This window comes from Schistocerca piceifrons, unplaced genomic scaffold (assembly GCF_021461385.2).
Source record: "Schistocerca piceifrons isolate TAMUIC-IGC-003096 unplaced genomic scaffold, iqSchPice1.1 HiC_scaffold_901, whole genome shotgun sequence".
In the NCBI taxonomy this organism is placed as follows: domain Eukaryota; kingdom Metazoa; phylum Arthropoda; class Insecta; order Orthoptera; family Acrididae; genus Schistocerca; species Schistocerca piceifrons.
In genome coordinates, this window is record NW_025729170.1 from 4,783 (window position 1) to 28,590 (window position 23,808).

At 41.0% G+C, this 23,808-nt stretch overlaps 1 protein-coding gene across 1 annotated transcript in view; it reads right to left on the reverse strand.

Moving 5' to 3' along the window:
• Positions 1–880: 880 nt before the first annotated feature.
• Positions 881–23,808, reverse strand: part of LOC124771264 (heat shock 70 kDa protein 14-like) — a gene marked incomplete at its 3' end in the record, with an annotated part of 156,569 nt that continues 133,641 nt past the window's right edge. The window contains exons 7-8 of the mRNA XM_047249295.1: positions 16,329–16,544; positions 881–1,072 (exon numbers count right to left, since the gene is read on the reverse strand). Coding sequence (XP_047105251.1) covers positions 881–1,072; positions 16,329–16,544 — 408 coding nt within the window. The remainder of the gene's footprint in view (positions 1,073–16,328; positions 16,545–23,808) is intronic.

Sequence of the window (23,808 nt, forward strand, 5' to 3'; positions counted from 1 at the left end):
TAGTAATCAGTAAATAATTGTTTTATTTTTTTTTTATTTTTTTTTGCAACAGTTGTTACCGTAGAGGACACACAGAAAACACAGCATGTGTACACAATAATTTACAATTTCCTTGTTTAATTTTTAATTAGTTTTTGTTGTTTATGAAGCTACAACACAGTGAATGAGCCAGTGGCCCATTGAAACATCTACTGGAAGATTTTCAGGCTAATTTCATCTATTCTGCATAATTTCTGCTTGTGTTTTGCAAGGCAAGCAACAATACATATGAGTTCCACATTTTTGCGCACCAACATGTTCACTACAAAGGCATGAATATTGCGCAATTTTATTGTGCTGTCCTTGGCCTTGCACTTTCCTGCAATATATTGGCACAATACTACTGTGCATACATATTAAGTGTGTGAGGGGCCCCGTCACAAAAGGTGTTCAATAATGTAGAAATATGGTGCCTGTTGAACTTAGCAGAGTAACAAATTATTCACATATTGATTAAACCATTCTTTAAGAATGCCACTCTTTGAATTGGGACACAATCATCTTGGAATCAAGTGTCCTCCTCATAGAACTAAGGTGGTTGAAATTCATGGGTGATCTCTGCTAGTACCCACAGTTTCATATTTTAAAACAGAGGGTTTTTTCATTACTTCGACTATGATTTGTGTGTGTGTGTGTGTGTGTGTGTGTGTGTGTGTGTGTGTGTGTGTGTGTGTTTGACTGGAGGGGAGGGGGGGGGGGGTTCGGCACTGCCTATAGGTGCACTAAGGAATATTCTCATCCAAGTTATCACTTTTATAAATTAAAATTAAATTGTCTGCTAAATTTTTACAAAAAAATCTACTAAAATTATTAGACGGAATGTGTACAAACTTTTACTTACATTTCCCAAAACTACAGCTCCCTGTTCTTTGTCTGTATCATCATCATCATCATCATCATCATCATCATCATCATCAGCTTCAAGAACCTGAACTACTATACTCTCTCCTGAGAGTGTCAATGGAAGACTCTTTGTAACCTTGACCGGAACAGGTGTCTGTGCTGGTATAACCAACACTTTATCATCGTTTGCCTGAAATGCACAGACCACATGAAACTGCCAAATGACATATTAAGGTATTCAACATTTTTAATATTTATTTCAGTAAAGAAATAAGAACCACAGCAAAGTGAATTAGTAGATAAAAATGAAACACACAAAAGTAGTTAGGAAGAAAACTGACAGAAAAATATGACAAAAGTTTAAAAAAATTTGATTTCTTGTTGGTTTTATATAGTTTTATGTTATCTCGCATGAAAGTGGATGAAGGTTATGTCACAATGAATTGAACTTGAAAATAGCAATACAGGAAATGTGGTGCATTCAAGGTATTCTCACACTTTTTGTTCAATTGATTTAAATATTATTATTTTGGTCTACTTAAAAATCAGTTATTAATTAGGATTCTCTCTCTCTATTACTTTTTGAAGCATTTTCTGGCAAAATTGTCTGTTCTTGTAATAGGGCACGTAACTGTTACTCCAACAACCAATAGAAGATCTCACAGCATCCTTATCACATTATACCTAATTATTCCATTTGTTTTGATTACAATCATGCTGTCTCTCCAACACAGCCACTATCACTAAATCTATTAAGCACAAATGTATTAACAAAAGGCATCATACACCTCTCTGTCATATACATGAGAAGAAATTAGGACATTATCATTTTTATCCATTATTCCTTGGTCATAAACCTATATAACTGCTCATAGTTTAGAAATTTTATAGATTAATACCTGATGTTTGTACTACTGCACACTTGTCTTTATCTCAGAAAAAAGACAAAAAAAACCTGATAAGACATCAGCCCTAGGTGACCACACAATGCCAACCCTTCACTGTTTCACCTACTGCCTAAAGCATCATTGAATGAAACTACTGGAAGAATATGCAAACTCAGTCATTAGTGTCAGCATTCAAAACAGGAACCAACAATTTTCCTGCAAGATGACCGGCAGCTGTTTCCAGAAAAACCAGTTTTTCTGTCAATGACACCCAGTCATAGAACATTAAAAAATACATCCACAACTTTCCCCTGTCTGCATGGATGCTGCAGTTCATTTTAAACAATGCTATGGTGCCAACTGTACATCTCATAAGCAAGTAAATGTACTGTGATAACAGAATGCGACTCTTACCTCATTAAATATAAGACAGCATACCATCACCATTAGTTTGGAATTTTAGTGGATCACTGCTGCTGTCTGTGAGAAATATTGTCACATCAAAACAAAAACACGACACTTAGAACTCAAAGCATGTTTATTATCGACACCAAAGCACCCAGACCAGAACTGACCTCCTGCATAGAGACTACAGATATTTATACAGACATTTAATACTCCAGATTATTCAAACATTACAAACATAAGATATTTCTAGAACCTCCCAGAAATGATAAACACTAAATAACAAATAACTGCTAGTGGTCGGATCTGAACTCGTGACCAACAGCACACCCGCTGACAATGCTAACCACTACACTACACCACTACACTTCACGTGCCACAGCTCGCTTCATCATTAGTTCTCGCTGGAGCAGACTACAGCACCCTAGATCTAGATCTCGTTAACGGTCGTCCGTATGGCAGTGCTGGTGGATTCTCACGTTGTGGTCACGTCATTATATCCTCTTCACTAGTACAAGCATTGAAAGTAGCCCCTCCCTTCAAAGCTCCAGGATCCTCGAGTCGGTCTTCAGTTTTCTCGAACCTCCCACCGTCAGTGTGAGTCTCTGGACTGTAACAGGGCTTCACACAGAGGACTCGTGCTTTCATCTTCGTGACAAAGGGTTACAGTCCTCAATGTCGTACGTTATTATGTGACACACAATTAAGGATACGACGAGACCCAAACTAGGACTACAGTAACATTTTCAATAGTCTCACTATCCGCACAGGTATAAAACTCCGTACCGACTCCCCTCGGCTGTACTTCACCGGTCGGTGCTCGGCGTTAAGAGTGCATTCGGTATTTAATCTGGGCATACAGGGTTCATATTCGAGCCAGCTGCTTTGCTCCTTCGGTCTTTGTAATGCGCTTCATTTAGTCATCTCGAGTATCGTCCAGCCGAACCAGGAATAGGGTATCCACAGTCGTTTTGGCCTCGTAACCACAGAACAGAAAGAAAAGTGAGAAGCTTTCAGTTTCTTGCTTCGCTCAGTCGTGTGCGAATGTCACTACAGTCAGTACCGATCCCACTCTCTCTGTTCCGTGTCGACGTACATCAAGACCGTACCTGCCAACCTGTTACTAAAGTGTACTGTGAGGCCATTCGCGTGTGGAAGGCGTGCAGTATTTTCCTGGTCAGCCTCGATTTTCTAATGTTATGTCAGCACGTCCGTAACTGAGAAATACTTTGCTCCATCGAAGAAGCCCAGGGTGTCATCGACACACAGCAACGGACAGACATCTTCCTTTGTGATATTGTTCAGTACCCGAGATCTGACACAGAAATGCCATGTTCCATCTTTGCTCTTCACAAGGACCGTCGGAGAAGACCATCGAAGAGGACCGAGGACACACTAAACATTCAATGCTGTTACCTCACAGCATCATCTCCACTTCCTCCGGGATCATCCGTCATTCTACCAGAGAAACTTTATACGAGTGCCGGCCAATTGGTGAATTATCCTTAGTGTCGATACGGTGTTTTACCATAGGCTGCTTCCCTGGCTGCTCTTCGCTCGGGATTTGAAAGCGTCCGAAAACTGATGCAGAAGGACCACAACTGACATTGTCCCTCGGTGACGTCAGGTCCCATCGGCAGTTCGATACTAGCTTCCTTCCCCGTGTCGTCTGTAGTGGTAGTAGAGCACGTTTCTTCACCGGTGTCACTAAGCTGACCCTCCTGGACTGGTTCGGCTATCTCTGAGCACGTACCTTTAGGGACGAGTTGTGGCTGCTCGTGACACTCCTCGCCCATCTAGAATGCTTATTGTCACCACCGGTCTGTAGATTTCTTTCGGGAGATGTCTTGACGTCGAGGAAGGGGTAACGATGACTTCGGTGGCGAACAAATGCCCGGAAGCAATCTTTGTTATCTGTTGTTGTTGAAATAGCTTTATCAGTGTGTAGCTCTGATCTTCCACACTGTGATGCCCGCAGCAAGTTTCCCCTGAAAATAATATTGTGACTTTGTTCTGTTTAAATGGCAAATTTTAAAGGCTGTGTTCTGTTATCGATAGTTATTCCTGCAATACGTGTTCCTGTCAGCTACACATATTTCCTTTTTGTGACTTCCACACAATTATTTTCATATCACAGAAGGCAGTATTCTTTAGCTAGCAATAAGCATTTGACATAACAGAAAAAGAAGCCCCAGAGTTCACTAGCACCTGACACAGTCGGCCGTGAATGATGTCGGTGAGTTTTCCTGACATCTCGATAACTGTTGTCCGCAGACGATTTCCATCTGTGGCAGCCTTTCGGTGGTTAGCCGAGTGGCCAGTACCTCCGCACAGTGACAGGAAATGCCTATGGCGTGTTGGGGAGTGACCCATTGTGGATACAGTGATTAGCTTCGGTCCACAGATCGACTGTAATCGTTTGCAGTTGACTGGTACTAATAGCACTGTTGTGATTGCTGATGTCTTGTGGCATAATAGTCATCTAATAGTCTTCTTCCGCTGCAGTAGCGTACAAAGTATCCACGCCACCAACAGTGAAAACAAACTGTTTGTTGTCCTCCACTCTCAAATGTCTGTTCTTCTGCAGGGCATTTTACATGGTGGATTAGTTGCTTGTACCTGTGTTAGTTGGATGCTAGGTTATGACCTGACAACAGCAACATAAGTCCAAGTCCATTTTTCATGGCACATCCCACAGGTGGTGGAGATTAGTGTCAAAGAACAATACACTTCTCCTTCAACATTTTCTATTACCTCCTGATGTATGGGGTCTACATTACTGGTCACCAATTCTTGAGTGTACTTGGTCTGACAGTTCTGGCTGCCACAAAATGCTGTCTCTCTTCTCTTACAATCTGGTATATGAGAGTAGTGAGATCATGGTGGTCTTCTTTAACTTCCACAGGGACTACTTTCAGGAATCAACCCTCTTCCTTTCTATTGCTTTTCCTTGATGTGCTTGTACCACTTGATGAATTCTTCTGTTGTTGTAACATTCTGTTGATTGTCACCAAAAGTTTCTTTCAGTTCAGCCTGAAATTCATCCCTGGTATTGAGCTCATCATCTTTGTTTTATTTATTTATTTATAATGTATTTTACATGTACTACATAGGACCATATTAAGTAGCAAATCTCCATGGTCATGGAATGAAGTCAGTATATGAAATTGACTTCAGAAAAGTAATAACACAAAAAATAAAATACACACAAATCCCATGCAGATGACAAGCTGCGAATATATACTAGCATAATCAACAATATAATACAGAATTAACTTAATTGTTTTCCAGGAACTCCCTGAAAAATTGAAAAGAGCGAGCCATGAGGAAAGTCTCCAGTTTAGACTTGACAGTGCAAAGATTACTGCTACGGTTTTTTAATTCTTGTGGCAGCTTACTGAAAATGAATGCAGCAGAATACTGCATGCCTTTCTGTACAAGAGTCAAGGCGCAATACAAATGCAGATTCGATTTCTGCCTACTAGTTGCTAATTCTCGGAATACGCTCATATTGTTAACAACAAACGACACTAAAGAAAATATACACCCATTAAAAAAAGTTAAGCACATAATTGGTTCTCGCATCTCAAATTAAGATAGATATCTTATACTGTATTTTTTGATGTCACGGAGTATTATGCAAATGAAAGCTATACATTCTCTTGGAACCAATTGTGAAATGAAAAAGGAACATTTGGGAAAAAAAGTTGCAATGACCTCCAACATCAAAAAACATTAAATGGTTTGTATAGCACACTGTTCAGTAATGCGTAGGTCCTCAACGAACCCTCAGGCACTCTTGAATGGGACAGGGCGCGCTCAGTACCAAATCATTGCAGGCCTCTTGGGACGTTTGTCCCACTCCTCAATGGCAGCATTCCTGAGAGCTTCAGTCATTAATGGAGGATACTGATGACTAGAAATCGCTCTTTTGAGCACGCTCCATGTATGCTCTATGCAGTTATATCAGGGGAGCATGCTAACCAATCCATTCCTCAGATCTCACATCCTGTCAGATACCAACACACACTGAGAAGTCTCTGCAAAACAACTGACTATGGGTTGTAGAATGTTGTTTTCATACACTGCAGTAGTCATGTTGCCTTCAATTGGAATGAGTGGTGTGCGGTGGCCCTACACGATACCTGGCCATAATAAAATTGAGCCACCGGATTGTTGGTGACATTCCACAGTCATTTAGAGATGTCTATATTCCCCTTTTCGCCTCCATATGCAAATAGAGTTGTTGTCAGGATGCAAGCCTATTTGCAATTCACCTGTTAACAGCATTTTGGTCCATTGGAGTCGTATCCAAGGTTCACGTGCTCTAGCCCCTCTTACGCAAGCACCCCTGTGATGTGGACGAAGTGCTAGAGTCTTGAGAGGTCTTCAGCTGTACGAACCCCTATCATAAAGTCTGTTGTGCACCTATTGGCCTGATAATGATATTTGTGATGTTTCTTTCTCTCATATTCTGTGTGAAGTTGATATCCCCACAGCAACATGCCGTACTTATTCTCCGAGCAAAGAGTCCTCAAAGTTGGTGGAAGAAAAGGGGTTCTAATACAAAAAAATATTATCTAAGCATTGAAAGGTCTCATCACGTGTAGTTCTGAATCAACTTGAATGCAGATTGCAGCACCAGCATTTTGTGCAGTATTGACAGTATTGGTTTTTGACAAAATGTTTAAATATTATAAACAAAATGCTATGTATTTCTACATTGAGTTAATTTGGTTGTGACAGAGGTAAGAAAGTGTTCATATGTCGTGTACTGTACAAGTTGCTCCATATTTTATAAAGTGTAATTTTTTTTTATATATTGCAATTTTCCTTCAATTTGGATACTGTTATGTGTACTTATGTGTGTATGTGTGTACGTAGTATGAAGATTGAAGAAAACTGCAACAAGATGAAGGCACTCAGAAAAGGCCTCCAGAACTGTGGCTTCCAATCGAAGCAGATGAGACCATCTCTCCCAACACTAGCACTGGTGGGGAGATAAAATGTTCCAAGATTCAAGGACCCAATTGAGCTGACGAGCCACCATCCATTCTAGTAACTTGCAGGGGACACTGGTCAGACTGCTGGGCCGGTAACTATCAAGGGATGATATATCCTTGCTAGGCTTAAGGACAGAAACCTCAATCGTCTCTCCACTGAGAGGAGAAAATGCCTCAGAGCTAAATATGATGGATCTGTAGAAAGGCCAACTTTAAGGGCAAGGACGGAATGGAAGGCTGCCACTGATAACCTTGAAGGGTGCGGTGTGTAGCCCACACCCACGATGAAGAGCCAGAAGAACACAGAGGGTACAGAGAGCATTCCCAAAACACCCGTTTGCTCAGGTTGTGTAAGTAACGGGCTTTGGCGCAAAGGTAATACGGAGGACAGGTGCCGCTTCAGATGTTGCAAGGTGCTACAACAATTGCAAACAGTGGTGGCAATAGCCATGCTCTGCCATGGAACTGGCCAATGGTGACTGGTGCCCATCAAGTGGGAACAGCAATGCCCGCAGCACAGACTTTCTCATCTGACACATCACGGACGACAACCTGACAAAGAAGGTGGAAACACGACACGGGAGGTATACAGAGGACAATGACAGAAATCTCAGCAAGGAAACCTGGTCATCAGGAGGTGGGGAGGGAATGAGAGAACCAACGGGAAATGGTCACTACACAGAGGTCATCATGTGGCGGCCAGGAACGAAGGACGAGAGGGGAAGAGAGGAAATCAGTGGCAGAGGTGCCACATGCAGCACTAAAAGAGTAGGGGAACCATCATGAAGATGACACAGGTCATGGTCTGCAAGAAACTGGTCGAGGAGGAACCCCTGACTAGATGAAGAAGCACTGCCCCACAAAGGGTGACAGGCACTAAAATCCCAAGGAGGAGGAAGGGAGGGGTGAGTTGCCGGAGAGCATTTAGGGCAGCAGATATAGGTGGCCTGGCAGGGAGCGAGATAGAGATTGCAAACTGTGATGGCAGAGTCCAAGTGGACCCAAACGGCAACCGCTTCCAATGTGGTATGAATGAGACCCGTGTACTAACAATATCCATACAGACCAACATGCAGACACCCTCAGAAGCCCTCAATGGGCCAACCTGGTTCTGACAGAAAGCACAGAACTCAGTAAGGGACAGTAAGTGAGCATTAGTAAAATGAGATTCCTCAAGAACAACACAAGCTGATGAGTGAAAGGCAATACGGGATTGCAACTCTGGGAGGTGAAGGTAGTATTCGTTACAGTTCCTCACTGAGCGGGTATCGAAATGGGAGTTGAATGGGCTGGAGCCAGTCACGTCACATAAATTAGATGTCAGACTCAGGTTGTGAGCGGGGGAGATGACACCTACAGGAGACATTGTAGGAGGGGGCCTTGTCCTGGTATTTATGTTTTCTCTTCTTCTCTTTCATAGGTTGAGGAGGGCAGAGCACAGAGGGAGAGCACGATTTGAAAGATCCAGAACTGAGAAAGAGGAGGCAACCTTGGGGCACACAGACTGTATGTCCTGTAGCCGAGTTGTGGTAGCTGATGCTGATAGGAGGGGTCACGGGAGGGACACCCGTCACTCTTGGGTGCTGAAGAAGGGAGGCACTTCTATGACCGAGGAGGTGGAGTGGCACCCAGAAGGCAGAGCGTGAGAACCACAGGGGAGGGGCCAAGCAGAGGGGGCAGGACTCTGATAAGAGACACATAAGAGGGCGAAAGGATATAACAGAGGCAAAAATTGAAGACATCAACACATCGTCGATCCAGGAACTTATAGTCTTGTATCTTCCTTTCTTTCTTGTAAGCTGGGCAATCTAGTGAGCACGAAGTGTGATGGTCATGACAATTTACGGACACAGGTAGCAGAACACAGGGGCTCCCCCCCATGAAGTGGGTGGCCACAGCCACCACATAGAGGGTCTGCTGTACATTGGGAAGGCATGTGCCTGAAACCCAAGAACCAAACGCAACTCGTGGGTGGCAGGCTATACAGGCTCACGTCACACCAATCTCACATAACCTTGACCTCTTGAGAGGGTATCTCCCCAAAAAGCCAGAATAAAGGCGGCGATATTGGTGTGGGCATTTTTACGAGCTTTCTGCACATGTTAAACAAAATGAACACACCATTGTTCCAGATAAGCCTGCAGTTCCTCATCAGTTTGAAGGATGAGGCCCCTATGGAAAATGACTCCCTGGACCATATTCAGAGACTGGTGACGTGTAACAGACAGCGGGGCATTGCCAAGATGATCACAAGCAAGAATAGCTGCAGATTGGGTGGAAGAAGAACCTTTGATCGACAGGGAACCCAACTGCATTTTCCACAAAAAATAGCGGATTTGTGGGGGTGAATGTGTCCCTGTCCATCCTAGTGCAGACCCAGTAGCAGGGAAGGTGTTTCAGTCCAAGCCGGCGAGCCTGGACCTCCTCCCAGGGTGTGGCCAGGGAAGGGAAGGTGGCAGAATCATAAGAAGCAGCATTCAATGATACATTACTACTTTAAGACACGGCCATAGGAGAACGGCCAGGTTTTTGGAGCTCGATATGCCTCTTGTGCAAAGTATTCACCTCGATACCACTCACTTCGATCAGGGGCTCTCCCCATGGACGCCACCCAGCCATGACAAGAAGCATCTGGTATGGTGGCCATAGCAGTGAGTTCTGATTCTCCAGAATAACAAGCAACCACTCCTAGGCACATATGAGGAGGCAACAGCTCAGGCATCAGAAGTGTGTCCTGTGTTGTCAAGGGGGTCAGTCAGATGGGTACATAACAGTCCCACCACACGCGCTGGCTAGACGTGCTGGTGATCGAAGTGGAGGGGGGCTATGGCAGGGAGGGAAGAGAGGAGGGAAGTGGGCAGAGGAATCCATGCCATAGACACTGAGGAGGGAGTTCTTCCCCAAATGGCTCACACTACAAACAGAAAATTTAGATGTAAATGGAAGGAGGATAACAGCAGTCAGCTGCAGTGGGACATTCAGTGGAATCATCTTAATGTCCCCGTGTAGCTGACAGCAGTGACCGCCCTTCCATTTACAAATAGTGTTCACAGTTGCAGTAGCTACATGGTGTGTGTTCTTTTGAAGGAACAAACACTACGCATTCACGTAAGTCTGGACGGGCAATGGATCCACTTTCTTCAGTGTGAATGCACGAAATACATCTGACCTCCTGTGGGAAACTGAGTAGCGATGGGAGTATAATTGACAGGGACTGCAGATAGGTACCACTTGGCGGGAGTGTGGATTGGCCGTGAGACGTACCAAAGTAGTTCACACAGTTGCGATAATGCTTTGTCCTGGATGTCACAATGGTTATCGCACCTCCCTAGTAAGCAGGAGATCCCGGGCTCAAATACCGATCCAGTACACATTTTCGCTTGATGCCGCCGATTCCGCTTAATGTCCCCTTCCAATTACATATAGTGTTCACAGCTGTGGGATCTGTGTGGTGTCTGTTGCTTCAAAAGAACAGACACTACACATTCATATAAGAAAATTTAGAAGTGGGGTCAAACCACAAAGAGGGACCAATAACGCCAAAAAGGATGAAAGAGAAAAAGCGAGGGAAACAAAACTGCAAGGAATACAGGAAACCAGATGGATAGCCAGGTCGACGTAAATAAGATAATCGAGGAAGGGGGAGGAGGTGGCAGCGGGGAAGGAGAGAAGGCAGTGAAAGGACACGGGGGAAGGAAATGCAGCCCAGGAAGGAAGAATGGTCTGCAATAACTTGGGGCCCTGTGAGCACCATGCACGAACTCATGGAAGAATTCTGAGCGCCCTGGGGCATGTTAGTTGAAGTGTGCAGGGGCAGTGGGTTACCAAATAATGAGGCTAGGATGATTATGGGACTGGATGATGTGTTTTCAAGATGACTCATCTGCAACTATTGCTTGGTAGTCATACTGACAAAGGATTGTCCTGCATTTGCAGCAGAGTAATGGCTGCTTTCACAGGTTGCCTGGCTTCTGTCCACACTTCTGTCCACATTAAACTGACTAACCACCAACGATACTTTTATTTCAACAGCTGTTATCCCTTTCACAAGAAAAAATCCCTCGCATGCTGCGTAGCCACCCAAGAATGACATATCTGCAGTGGTGAGAACCCCCTTGCTCAACATGCTGAAGCCTTCACAACGGTTTTCACAGACACATGATACAACCCCCATCCCCAAACCTAGTCCACAAACATATTTACTGTGCCATTGCCTCACACATCCCCAATCCTACCACAATCCCTACAAGTCAGTTACAAAGCAGCACTTCCCTTGTGAACCTGCATCACCCTGGCTGGAACAATGGAACCATATCCATCGCCAGGGCTATGATTATATCTCATCCTGCTCTGAAATGAGGGACATCCTACCAGGGATCCTTCCCATCCCTCATAAAGTGGTGTTCTGTCGCTCACCCAAACTACAGAACAGCCTAGCCCATCCCTATGCCAACACTAACTCCCAACCCCATGACACAGGGATTATATCCCTGTGGCAGACCAAGGCCCAATCCAAGCACCCAGCACGTTCTACCCCCATCACAACCACTGCATCTGCCGCAAAACAGCATTGGCACCATTAGTCTATTTTTGTGTGTGTGTGTGTGTGTGTGTGTGTGTGTGTGTGTGTGTGTGTGTGTGTGTGTGTGTGTGTGTGTGTTTTATACTCTAACTCTTCAATGGATAACTACAAAAGTCTGCAAGTGTTCTTTCTTTTGTCTGTGCCTGTCAACATCCCAACACTTCTGCTTTTCATCGAGTGGTCTTTAATCCTAAAGTTTAAGTTCTTTATGTGACGTAAATTTCAACAATTCCATTTCAACTAGTTTTCCACTATAATTATTAGCTTTTTACCTCCTTATATGAAATACCCTTGTTTATGACAATGTGAACTTAAGTTTTCTTCTTGAAATATAAAAATGGATTGTTATCACATCAAGGAATTAGTTATATTTAAAAACAAAGATGATGTGACTTACCAAACGAAAGCGCTGGCACGTCGATAGACACACAAACAAACACAAGCATGCACACAAAATTCTAGCTTTCGCAACCAGCGGTTGCTTCGTCAGGAAAGAGGGAAGGAGAGGGAAAGACGAAAGGATGTGGGTTTTAAGGGAGAGGGTAAGGAGTCATTCCAATCCCGGGAGCGGAAAGACTTACTTTAGGGGGAAAAAAGGGGTATACACTCGCGCGCGCGCGCACATACACACATATCCACCCGCACATACACAGTCTCACAGTTTTGTGACTGTGTATGTGCGGATGGATATGTGTGTGTGTGTGTGCGCGCGCGAGTGTGTGCCCGTCCTTTTTTTCCCCCTAAGGTAAATCTTTCCGCTCCTGGGATTGGAATGACTCCTTACCCTCTCCCTTAAAACCCACATCCTTTCGTCTTTCCCTCTCCTTCCCTCTTTCCTGACGAAGCAACCGCTGGTTGCGAAAGCTAGAATTTTGTGTGCATGTTTGTGTTTGTTTGTGTGTCTATCGACGTGCCAGCGCTTTCGTTTGGTAAGTCACATCATCTTTGTTTTTAAATATATTTTTCCCACGTGGAATGTTTCCCTCTATTATATTCAAGGAATTAGTTATATAGTAATACCTACATCTACATCCATACTCTGCAAGACACCTGATTGTGTGTGGCGGGGGGTACCTTGAGTACCTCTATCGGGTTCTCCCTTCCATTCCAGTCTCTTATTGTTCGTGGAAAGAAAGATTGTCAGTATGCCTCTGTGTGGGCTCTAATCTCTCTGATTTTATCCTCATGGTCTCTTTGCGAGATATACGTAGGAGGGAGCAATATACTTTTTGACTCCTTGGTGAAGGTTTGTTCTCCAAACTTCAACAAAAGCCAGAGCAAACAAACAAAGACCAACACGCATCAATTAAACAATCAGAGGAAAACGAAATCTTAAGACAGCCACCAGAACAAGCACAAATAGAACACGAAGTGACACACATGTTAGATATAGAAGAAAAAATTCAGCTGACATATATAGAATACAAAGACACAAATACAGACATCAGACCATTCTTGCATAGACCGCCAAATAACCCACAAGTCGAAACAACAATAAAAACTATCAACAAAATCATACACAACAAAATAAATGAAAATACAACTATGGAAGAGTTACAACTACTGGTTTATATAGGAGCACTCACTACACTAAATATACACACTAGGCAGAGATCAGAACAAACCAGTACACAGAAGAAACCCACAAAACCAGCATGGCAACACAGGCTACAGATCAGAATAGAAAAACTGAGAAAAGACATCGGACAGCTAACACAATTTATAAGAAATGAAATATCAGACAAAAAACGAAACAGGTTAGGTAAAATCTCACAGCAAGAAGCAATAGAGCAATTAGATGAAAAGAAGCACAAATTACAAGCATTGGCCAAACGACTTAGAAGATACAAAAAAAGTGAAAATAGAAGGAAACAAAACCAAACATTCAACACAAACCAAAAGAGATTTCACCAAACAATAGATAACACACACATTAAAATAGACAATCCACCAAACATAACAGACATGGAACACTTCTGGAGCAACATACGGTCAAACCCGGTACAACATAACAGGCATGCACGGTGGATACAAGCAGAAACAGACACATACAAGATGATACCACAAATGCCTGAAGTGATAATTTTGCAACATGAAGTCACCCGAGCAATTAATTCTACACACAATTGGAAAGCCCCTGGAAATGATAAAATAGCAAATTACTGGCTAAAGAAGTTCACCTTAACACATTCACATCTAACTAAATTATTTAACAGTTACATTGCAGACCTGTACACATTCCCTGATACACTTGCACATGGAATAACCTATCTGAAACCTAAAGATCAAGCAGACACAGCAAACCCAGCTAAATATCGCCCCATAACATGCCTACCAACAATCTACAAAATATTAACTTCAGTCATTACACAGAAATTAATGACACATACAACACAGAACAAAATTATAAATGAAGAACAAAAAGGCTGCTGCAAAGGAGCACGAGTATGTAAAGAGCAACTGATAATAGATACAGAGGTGACATATCAAGCTAAAACTAAACAAAGGTCGCTACACTACGCATACATTGATTACCAAAAAGCTTTTGATAGTGTACCCCACTCAGGGTTACTACAGATATTGGAAATATACAAAGTAGATCCTAAATTGATACAGTTTCTAAACATAGTAATGAAAAACTGGAAAACCACACTTAATATTCAAACAAATTCAGATAACATCACATCACAGCCAATACAGATTAAGCGTGGAATATACCAAGGAGACTCATTAAGTCCTTTCTGGTTCTGCCTTGCTCTGAACCCACTAGCCAACATGCTAAATAATACAAATTATGGATACAATATTACTCGAACATACCCACACAAAATCACACATTTGCTATACAAGGATGATCTAAAACTACTGGCAGCAACAAATCAACAACTCAACCAATTACTAAAGATAACAGAAGTATTCAGCAATGATATAAATATGGCTTTTGGAACAGACAAATGTAAGAAAAATAGCATAGTCAAGGGAAAACACACTAAACAAGAAGATTACATATTGAAAAACCACAGTGACTCCATAGAAGCGATGGAAAAAACAGATGCCTATAAATATCTAGGATACAGACAAAAATAGGAATAGATAATACAAATATTAAAGAAGAACTAAAAGAAAAATATAGACAAAGGCTAACAAAAATACTGAGAACAGAATTGACAGCAAGAAACAAGACAAAAGCTATAAATACTTATGCTATGCCAATATTGCCCTACTCATTTGGAGTAGTGAAATGGAGTAACACACCCCTAGAAGCACTCAATACACTTACACGATCACAATGACACAAATATAGAATACATCACATACATTCAGCAACAGGAAGATTCACATTAAGCAGAAAGGAAGGAGGAAGGGGATTCATCGACATAAAAAACCTACATTATGGACAGGTAGACAATTTAAGAAAATTCTTTCTAGAACGAGCAGAAACTAGCAAAATACACAAAGCAATCACTCATATAAATACATCGGCTACACCACTGCAATTTCATAACCACCTTTACAACCCTTTAGATCATGTAACATCAGCAGATACGAAGAAAGTAAATTGGAAAAAGAAAACACTACATGGCAAGCACCCGTATCATCTAACACAGCCACACATCGATCAAGACACATCCAACACACGGCTAAGAAAAGGCAATATATACAGTGAGATGGAAGGATTCATGATTGCAATACAGGATCAAACAATAAATACCAGATATTCCAGCAAGCATATTATTAAAGATCCCAATACCACAACAGATAAATGTAGACTTTGCAAACAACAAATAGAAACAGTAGATCACATCACAAGTGGATGTACAATACTAGCAAATACAGAATACCCCAGAAGACATGACAATGTAGCAAAAATAATACATCAACAGCTTGCCTTACAACATAAACTTATAAAACAACACGTTCCCACATACAAGTATGCACCACAAAATGTACTGGAGAATGATGAATACAAATTATACTGGAACAGAACCATTACAACAGATAAAACAACACCACATAACAAACCTGACATCATACTCACCAATAAAAAGAAGAAATTAACACAACTAATCGAAATATCCATACCCAATACAACAAATATACAAAAGAAAACAGGAGAAAAAATTGAAAAATACATCCAACTGGCTGAGGAAGTCAAGGACATGTGGCATCAGAATGAAGTTGACATCATACCAATTATACTATCAACTACAGGAGTCATACCACACAATATCCACCATTACATCAATACAATACAGCTACATCCAAACTTATATATACAATTACAGAAATCCGTAATTATTGATACATGTTCAATTACCCGAAAGCTCCTAAATGCAATGTAACATATACCGTACAGTTAAAAGGAAGTGACGCTTGATCAAGGTCCGCGTCACGTCCCATTTTTAACCAGACTTAACGTCTGAGAAAGTAAAGAAATAATAATAATAAAAGTATTTACGCACACCAACCATTCAAAGTCACTCAAGAAGTTCCTAACTGCTGATCTTCACAAGGAGATCATGTGATGATATAGGACTAAATCAGAACTATACTAACTGAGTTCCTTACCTTCATAAAAATTGATTTTGTTACAACTGGGATATCATATGATAGATGATCACAACCTGGGTCAAATGGTTCTTTCAGATAACTACCATGCTTCGCAGCACCCAGGGCAATCAGTTCATCGGGATTTACACTACATAATAACTCTGAATTGGGAAACATTTCTGAGACAGATTGCTGAATTATCGGGATTTTCGCAGATCCACCGCACAGGAGCACCTAAAAGAAATATTTCAGAATTCTGTAGTACACTCATAACATTAGTAGAAATAAGGAAAGGTCTGAAAAGTTAAATAGACATACAAGAGGGAGCTTATGTAACTAGTAACATAAATCTTACTCTGGTCAATATAGTAATTCTTAAACAATTCAGTAATGTGTAATCAAACAATGGAAACTCCAGAAAAGAATATCAGCAATGTAGGAAAAGACAGATTGCTACTTACTGTGAAGAAGAAACAACAAGTTGCAGACAACACAATTAAAAGACACTCACTTATAGCTTTTGGCCACAGCTTCATAAGTAGAAGGCAAAACACACACACACACACACACACACACACACACACACACACACACACACACACACACACACACACAGCCACCAGGTGAAATGATATGTAAAGTAGCACACTTTGTTTGACAGAAACAGCTTTGTGTTTCACAAGTGAGTCAATGGAGGAGCAGCAGCAATGCGAGACAATTTGCAGTATGGTATCACTTATAAATCCTCATGCTCTCTAGAGACAGCATCACAATAAGCATGTGCAGTGCAACAAAGAACAACAATTGTATGATGCCTCTTCCCCATATTTTGACTCACTGAACAGTCAATCACAAATTTATTTCAAATTAACTATACCTGTTACCAATAAGGATGAGAACAGCTTCATGTGTAAGACATCTCAAAATATAAACACAAAAGGTATAAATCTGACAGAAAAAACTACTTTACAAGACAAATAAATGTTAGTTTGAGTTGATATCTTCCTTCTAAATGAAGCTCAGCAATCTACGTACATCACAAAAGACACAATATACAGAATATACTGTATGAGCTACAAAAGGTACATGGCCTAGCCAAAAGAGCAGCCAATTTTCCTTTATATCAGTGTCAATGTGTGCTGGATGTACATCAGTGCACATGACCATTTTCATACATGTCATGGCATTCACACAGCAAACTCTCCACAGGGTATCTACTGTAGACAGTGGAATAAGTCTTATAACATTGGAATAGAACAATTATGGAACACACAGATCTCTTACAGGGTGTATACGGGGACAAGGAGAAAAAATTCCTGGATCTCCCAGTGAAAAATACATTTTCTCCCGTGCGAAAATACACTTTTTCCCTGTTAAGTGACATACTTTCCGTCAGAACTGTAAAACTTATCAATCCTTTGAACGGATATGGTTTTATACAGCAGGATAGAATTTCTCAGCACTTTAGAAAATGAAACTCAGGGGGAAAAAACACGTTCTGGGAAGATCTTTGATGGGCAGCAACATGTATGCTGCATATTTTTGTATTAAGAAAGTATAAATTCGAATTCCACCAAAGGAAAAGTTGATGGCTTAAGTTAATATCCATAGTGTTGCTACACGAAAAGCAAAGCTTTCACATAGAATATTTGTCTCGAATATTAATAAGCTACAGGAGAAGCTAAGCTTTCACATATAATGTTCATCTGTTTAGTGCATGTTCCACTTTAAGATACATCACACAAATACGCCAGTAAAATTTTTAATACCGACATAAATCTCTGATCTTCTGGGCTCAAAATTCTTCTAAATGGCTCGTCATCAAAGAGTTGCTTTTTAAATGAGAGCAAACACTCTGCGATTTAAGAAATTCATTGTACATTCTTGTACATAGTTCCGTTTGCGTAAAAGGAAATTTACTTTGAAAATATCGCTTTTCGAACCGCAATTCTCAATATTTTCCTGCGACCTGTTAAAAATAGATTCATTTCAGCAGTTGCCAGAGAGCACCAGATAAGAGGCGTCACCACGCTTGCACAGCTACGGTGACGTAGGAAGCCCGTATGTTCGTACATGTAAAACATTAAAAGATCTTTCTTACATTATGTCATAAGATAAACAAGACATCAGAGGACACACCAAGAGCATCGGAAGTTCGTGAACCATACTAAAAAGCATAGTTTGACTTAAAGCGCACATTCGCATGTCCAGATTCCCAATGATGTAGGCCTCAACCTCATATTAAGCTTTTCAGTGTGGTTTTCAGGATGTAAATTTTCTTGGTGTACCAGTACTGTATTATCTCATGTTTGGATCTTTATTATGGCATAATTCCGTACGTGCTAGAAGATGGAATCGTGCACTTGAAATGCAGTGAACAGCTGAAACTAGCCTATGGAGTGGAATTAAACACTGCGTGTCAAATTTACTGCCTCAGCAGGAAAGCTTAATAAAAGCAAAATTTCTTTAGAAAACCGACAAAAATAACTACACTGTTCTGCAAGGTGATTAATGCTTGACTGTCAGAAAGGTGGAAATAAAATAAATTCTGAAACTAGTAACACATTTTAGCCTACCATAATTATGTGAATGTATTTTAATTCACTTGATAGCTCCCAACCACAGAAATATGTCTTTTTTTCATTTGACGTGAGAGCAGTAAACGAAGAGGAAACACAAAAATCACTAAACGTAAACACGTGTCACGTGGAGACCCTCCACTATAGCTCAGACTGCTCTGCACACATAAAAAAAAAAAAAAATTCAAAAAAGTTCATTTTGTAGCGCACATCTTTCTGAAGAGTCTGATACATAAAACATGTATCTGAGAGGAAATGTAAGAGATGTTATTTGGTCTTAAGTGTGCCAAAGTGCAGTGCCACGCCTCTTCAAACAACGTTCTTATACCACACATCACTGTATTTCGCTCTGTGTAACTCAAAGGTGTATATTTTGTAACGGATCCCATCAAACTATTTCAGGACTGTGGAAATTAAAATTCCTGTAGTGTCTCTCCTTCTCCCAGTCAGCCGGTTTGACATTCTGCCCCTCTTATTTTTAAAAAACATCCAATTAATACTGGATGGGATTATTTGTAACCAGGAGAATGAGAACTACTCACAAAATCAGGACTCTTTATTACCTATTAGCTAATAACTTGCTCTTCTGTGTGACATAAAATTAAATATAGGATACCTAAAACCAGTAAAGACAAGAGACATGCAAGACAGTACACATTTCTTCAATCCTTAGGTCCTAGTGATTTTTCTCTCTAATCTTGCTACAGCTTTACATGGTGTGCTTTCCTTTCTGCGAAAGAGCTATTACCTCATCAAAGTTTGTCAAACATTTTGCTACATGATAAATCGAAATGTCGTCTAATACTGAAGAAGCTGTTAATACAAATAGTACCCAAGAATGGTGTGGTTTCTCAATCTAACTACATCTGTTTTGTCACTGTTTCCTGGATAAAACGAAATAGGCCATTCCAATACTGCAGCAATTGTAACACACACCAAATAAGGAAGACTGTTTTGGCAATAATGATCATTTTTATATTACAGCAATATAATTCACGAAGTAGCAGCACAAAATATCTATTTTCCTGCTACAATCAAAAAGCTTTATGTTAGGAACTAGTTTCAAATTTCATTCATATGCTCCAGTTTCATGCACGAGAATAAAATTTTTGTATGAATTTGGAATCGTCATATTCTTCCATAATTTGTGTGATGTCCCCATTTCTTCTCCTTCCTCGTACTAACAAACAGTCTTGTCATCATTAACTCTGTAACTATTCCTACTACTGTCAAAACTCATTCTCCGTTTAACTTTACTAACCCTGTCACAATCACTGGTTTAGTTATCCAGCGATTATTCTCCGGTTAGGTGTTAGTATGTGTTCGTACAATGCATTTTCCGCACTACTCCCAGAATGGAACTTAAGCAGCTGCTAGCTCGTGACTACAACTGGCCCTGTCTAATGTAGCGATGTGGCCAAAAATTTTCTGTCAAAATTCACTTTCTTGGATACACCGAGAAGATAATACATAATCTTTCTTACCTGTTATTCCTGTTAGCCATTTATTTCAACTATGGTAATCTGAATCTATGGATTTCGCTAGTAATTATAACAACGCTGAACATTTGCAATTGTTGCCCGGTTCAGATACAACTGTTTGCGCGCCCCCCCCCCCCCCCCCCCACTAGATCCAGGACTGCTGCGCACGCGTCAATGTGGCAGCTTGGGCGCGCCAGTAAAATTTTTCCAGGTACCCCATGTGGCTGGTTGCACAGCCAACAGCCACATTTCTGTAGCCAGAAGCGGGAGAAGGTATCACTCACATGCGTGTGCATGAGCCCGCTCGTAACTGCTTAAATTAATCTAATTTAAACAGTTGTGACGCCACACTCATCGCAGGCAATTCGTTGTTATGAAGCATTGCATAGTCTTCCTACAGCCTTTAACACATTTTGCTGTTGACAGACAGCTTGTACGTGCACTGTGTTATTTTATATGGCGCATTTCCTTTGCAATTTAAGTTTTATTTTCATTTTTTTCTCTCGTTCATGTTTTAATGCTGCAGTATTATTCTGGAGTAGCGGGATACACTAATATCCTTTGTTAGAGTATTGGTTCTTACCAGTCAAAGTTACACAAATTTAACTGGAAACTAAAACAACGAAAAATTTCCAGAATTCTAAAAAATTCCCTGGTTTTTCCTGGTTTTCTCCCGGATGAACAAATTCCCGGGTTTTTCCCAGATCTCCCGGTTGTCCCGGGTCGTATACACCATGTCTTACAGATTGGGGAAAACAGCAACAGTATAGAAGATGCCAACATAAAATATGTTTAAGATCAGGTCAACTGCTTTAGGAATGGCAAGGGAGTGACAGACTGCCTCTGTCAATGCCAGTGTCACCTTCTGACATGAAGAACCACTTTCAGGATTAAAAATTTGTGAAAAATAGACTCTATAAATGACAACTGATGAATTGTGCATTACCAAATGTGCTCCACATCATTGCCCTGGAAGAAGATGGCAAGCAGATATTTTGCCTGCTTAAAGGCAAAATTCATGGAAATCTCTGGAAATTTAATTACTGTGTAATTCTTCCTTTGAATCACACTGATATGAAATGAAACCTTGTGCTTGCAGTTTAGTATGGAATCAAAGTGACAACTGATGCAATAGCACTCATTGTCCTTCTCAAAAACCACAAAGAAAGGAAAAGGAAGATAATAGATTGCAATGTACCGTTCATTGTAATTAGAGAGAGAGAACACAAGCACAGATATGATCAAAATGAGGAAGGAAATAGGACAAGCTTTTCTGTAACGAACAATCCCAGCAAATGCTATATCTATTTCAGAGGGGGAGAGGGAGGGACTATGACAACCCTAAATGTGAATGGCTCGATGTCGATTTGAATTCTGGTCCTTCTGAATATGAATTCAGTGTGCTAACTACAGTGTTCCCTGGTGCAGGGTGGAGTGGCTATGAGCCAGCACGGTGCAAACAGGCGACGGAGGCGAGGTGGGAGCCCGAGAGGTTCCAGGGAAAGGCAGCTACAAATCTAACAAGTTCTTACATTGAGACATCTCAGCTGCTCGATAGACTATCAGTGGCCAGCTGGCCACTGAATTCCACTGTGCTGGCTGCTCACATTCCACACAATACTGATGCGGCTTTTGCCCCGAGCGTTTGCAGCATGTTCTTGACGATGCTGTGTGGCCCCGGCTGACACCCAGCTGAGTCACAGTAGGGGATGCCTACCATGTGAAGATGCCTAGTGTGGATACCTGCTGCACTCTGAGCAGTGGTCAGCCATGCTACTGGAGATGACCTGGTGTAGTCCACTGCAAATTGGGACTAATTGTGGGGAGGGACTTAGTGTATAGAGCTGTTGTCCATCTGTGGCCTCAAACCAGTGACTTTTTATTGGCAGGTCCACGTGGTATCCTCATTTGGCAAAACCCTGTCGCCCCAATTCGGCTACAAGACTAAGAATAAATCCATTACAAAAATTACTTGTACTTATTGTCAATAGCAGTGCACCATTCATTCATGCATATGCAGCACTATCAGTCACGTATCCAAAAAATCCACTGCCACTGTCAGTTTGGACAACTGCCTTGCCCTTTGCTGCATTAGTATATGCAGTACTGCTGAGTTCACTGTTTCAACAAGCTAACCTACATCAAAACACTGCACTGGCCTTGTTGAATTATTACAGTGACAACATCCCGTGCTCGCCTGCTTTCATAGCTGTGGCAATGCACTGCTCAGATTTACTCTAATATGGCCATACATGAGAGTTGAGATAAACTTGGGTATTTAAAAAAAAAAAAAAAAAAAAAAAAAATCCAACCCAGTGGGTCAAATTTAGTTTTTGTGGGTTTTATTGTTTTTTCTATTTTTCACATTGACGATAGTTCAATTAAAATTCCTATTATTAACTTATTCAAAATGTAACCCATTCTTACAATTACTTTATTAGGCCCCTTTTCTTGCCCTGCTAGCACTGCATCCATTGAGAGGATCTTCTCCACCTACTGGCTTGTTTGGTCAAAATTAAGAAATAATTTAGGAGAGAAAGGACCTGACAAATTAGTGAAGATCTAAAAAATTTCTGCATGCTTCAAAAAGAATGTACTTTACATTCATTATTAAAGTTTTTTTCTGGTAGTGTAAATGTTATTTATCTGTGTGTCTTATATGGCAAGAAAAGTTAAATACAATATTAATTAAAAAATTCTTCCGATATTAAATAGTTGCCTCGATGGCTTCTTTGAATTTGAGTAAGGCTAACTATATTGTGTTATACTACTTTACAAGCGCCCCCCCCCCCCCCCCCCTACACACACGCACGCGCACCCGCACCCGCACGCGCACCATTTTCATATCACACTACTTGTTTGTACAAATTACAAATAAATTTTATACCCAAAACAACTAGCAAGTTGCTGACGTGTTAGATACGGCATCAAATCTTTCTTACTAAGCTGCTTATTGCTATTTGCTTAGAAGTCTTCTTTTTGCACTTGTTTTCACTTCTGGCAATTTAAACCTTCATGGCTTGTCCCAGTGCTTCCTTTTCTCTTAATCCTAAATTTACACCTACTCTACATTCACACTACAAAGTTATACTCTCACTCTCTCTTATGCTCTATGGATCTAGTCTACTAAAACCTGGATTATTGGTGGTTTATGCTGATGACTGGCTCTCCACCTCAAAAGAATAAAAGCTACACGCACCAGAGTCAGAGCCACTGTAGCACTTGGTACTGCAGCACTCACATTCATTGTCATATGTCGTCATCCTTCTCTGAAATGCTCTACGTGTTGCATTAAGTGCTTGGATGAAATGACCCCTTCCTGCACAGCAATAGATCATTCCAGGGAATGGATTAGGTCAAGTTCTAGAGTTTGATTAATAAATTTTACATTCTGCATTGGTAACAACTCTAAAGGCACATGCGGCAATTACAACTTTG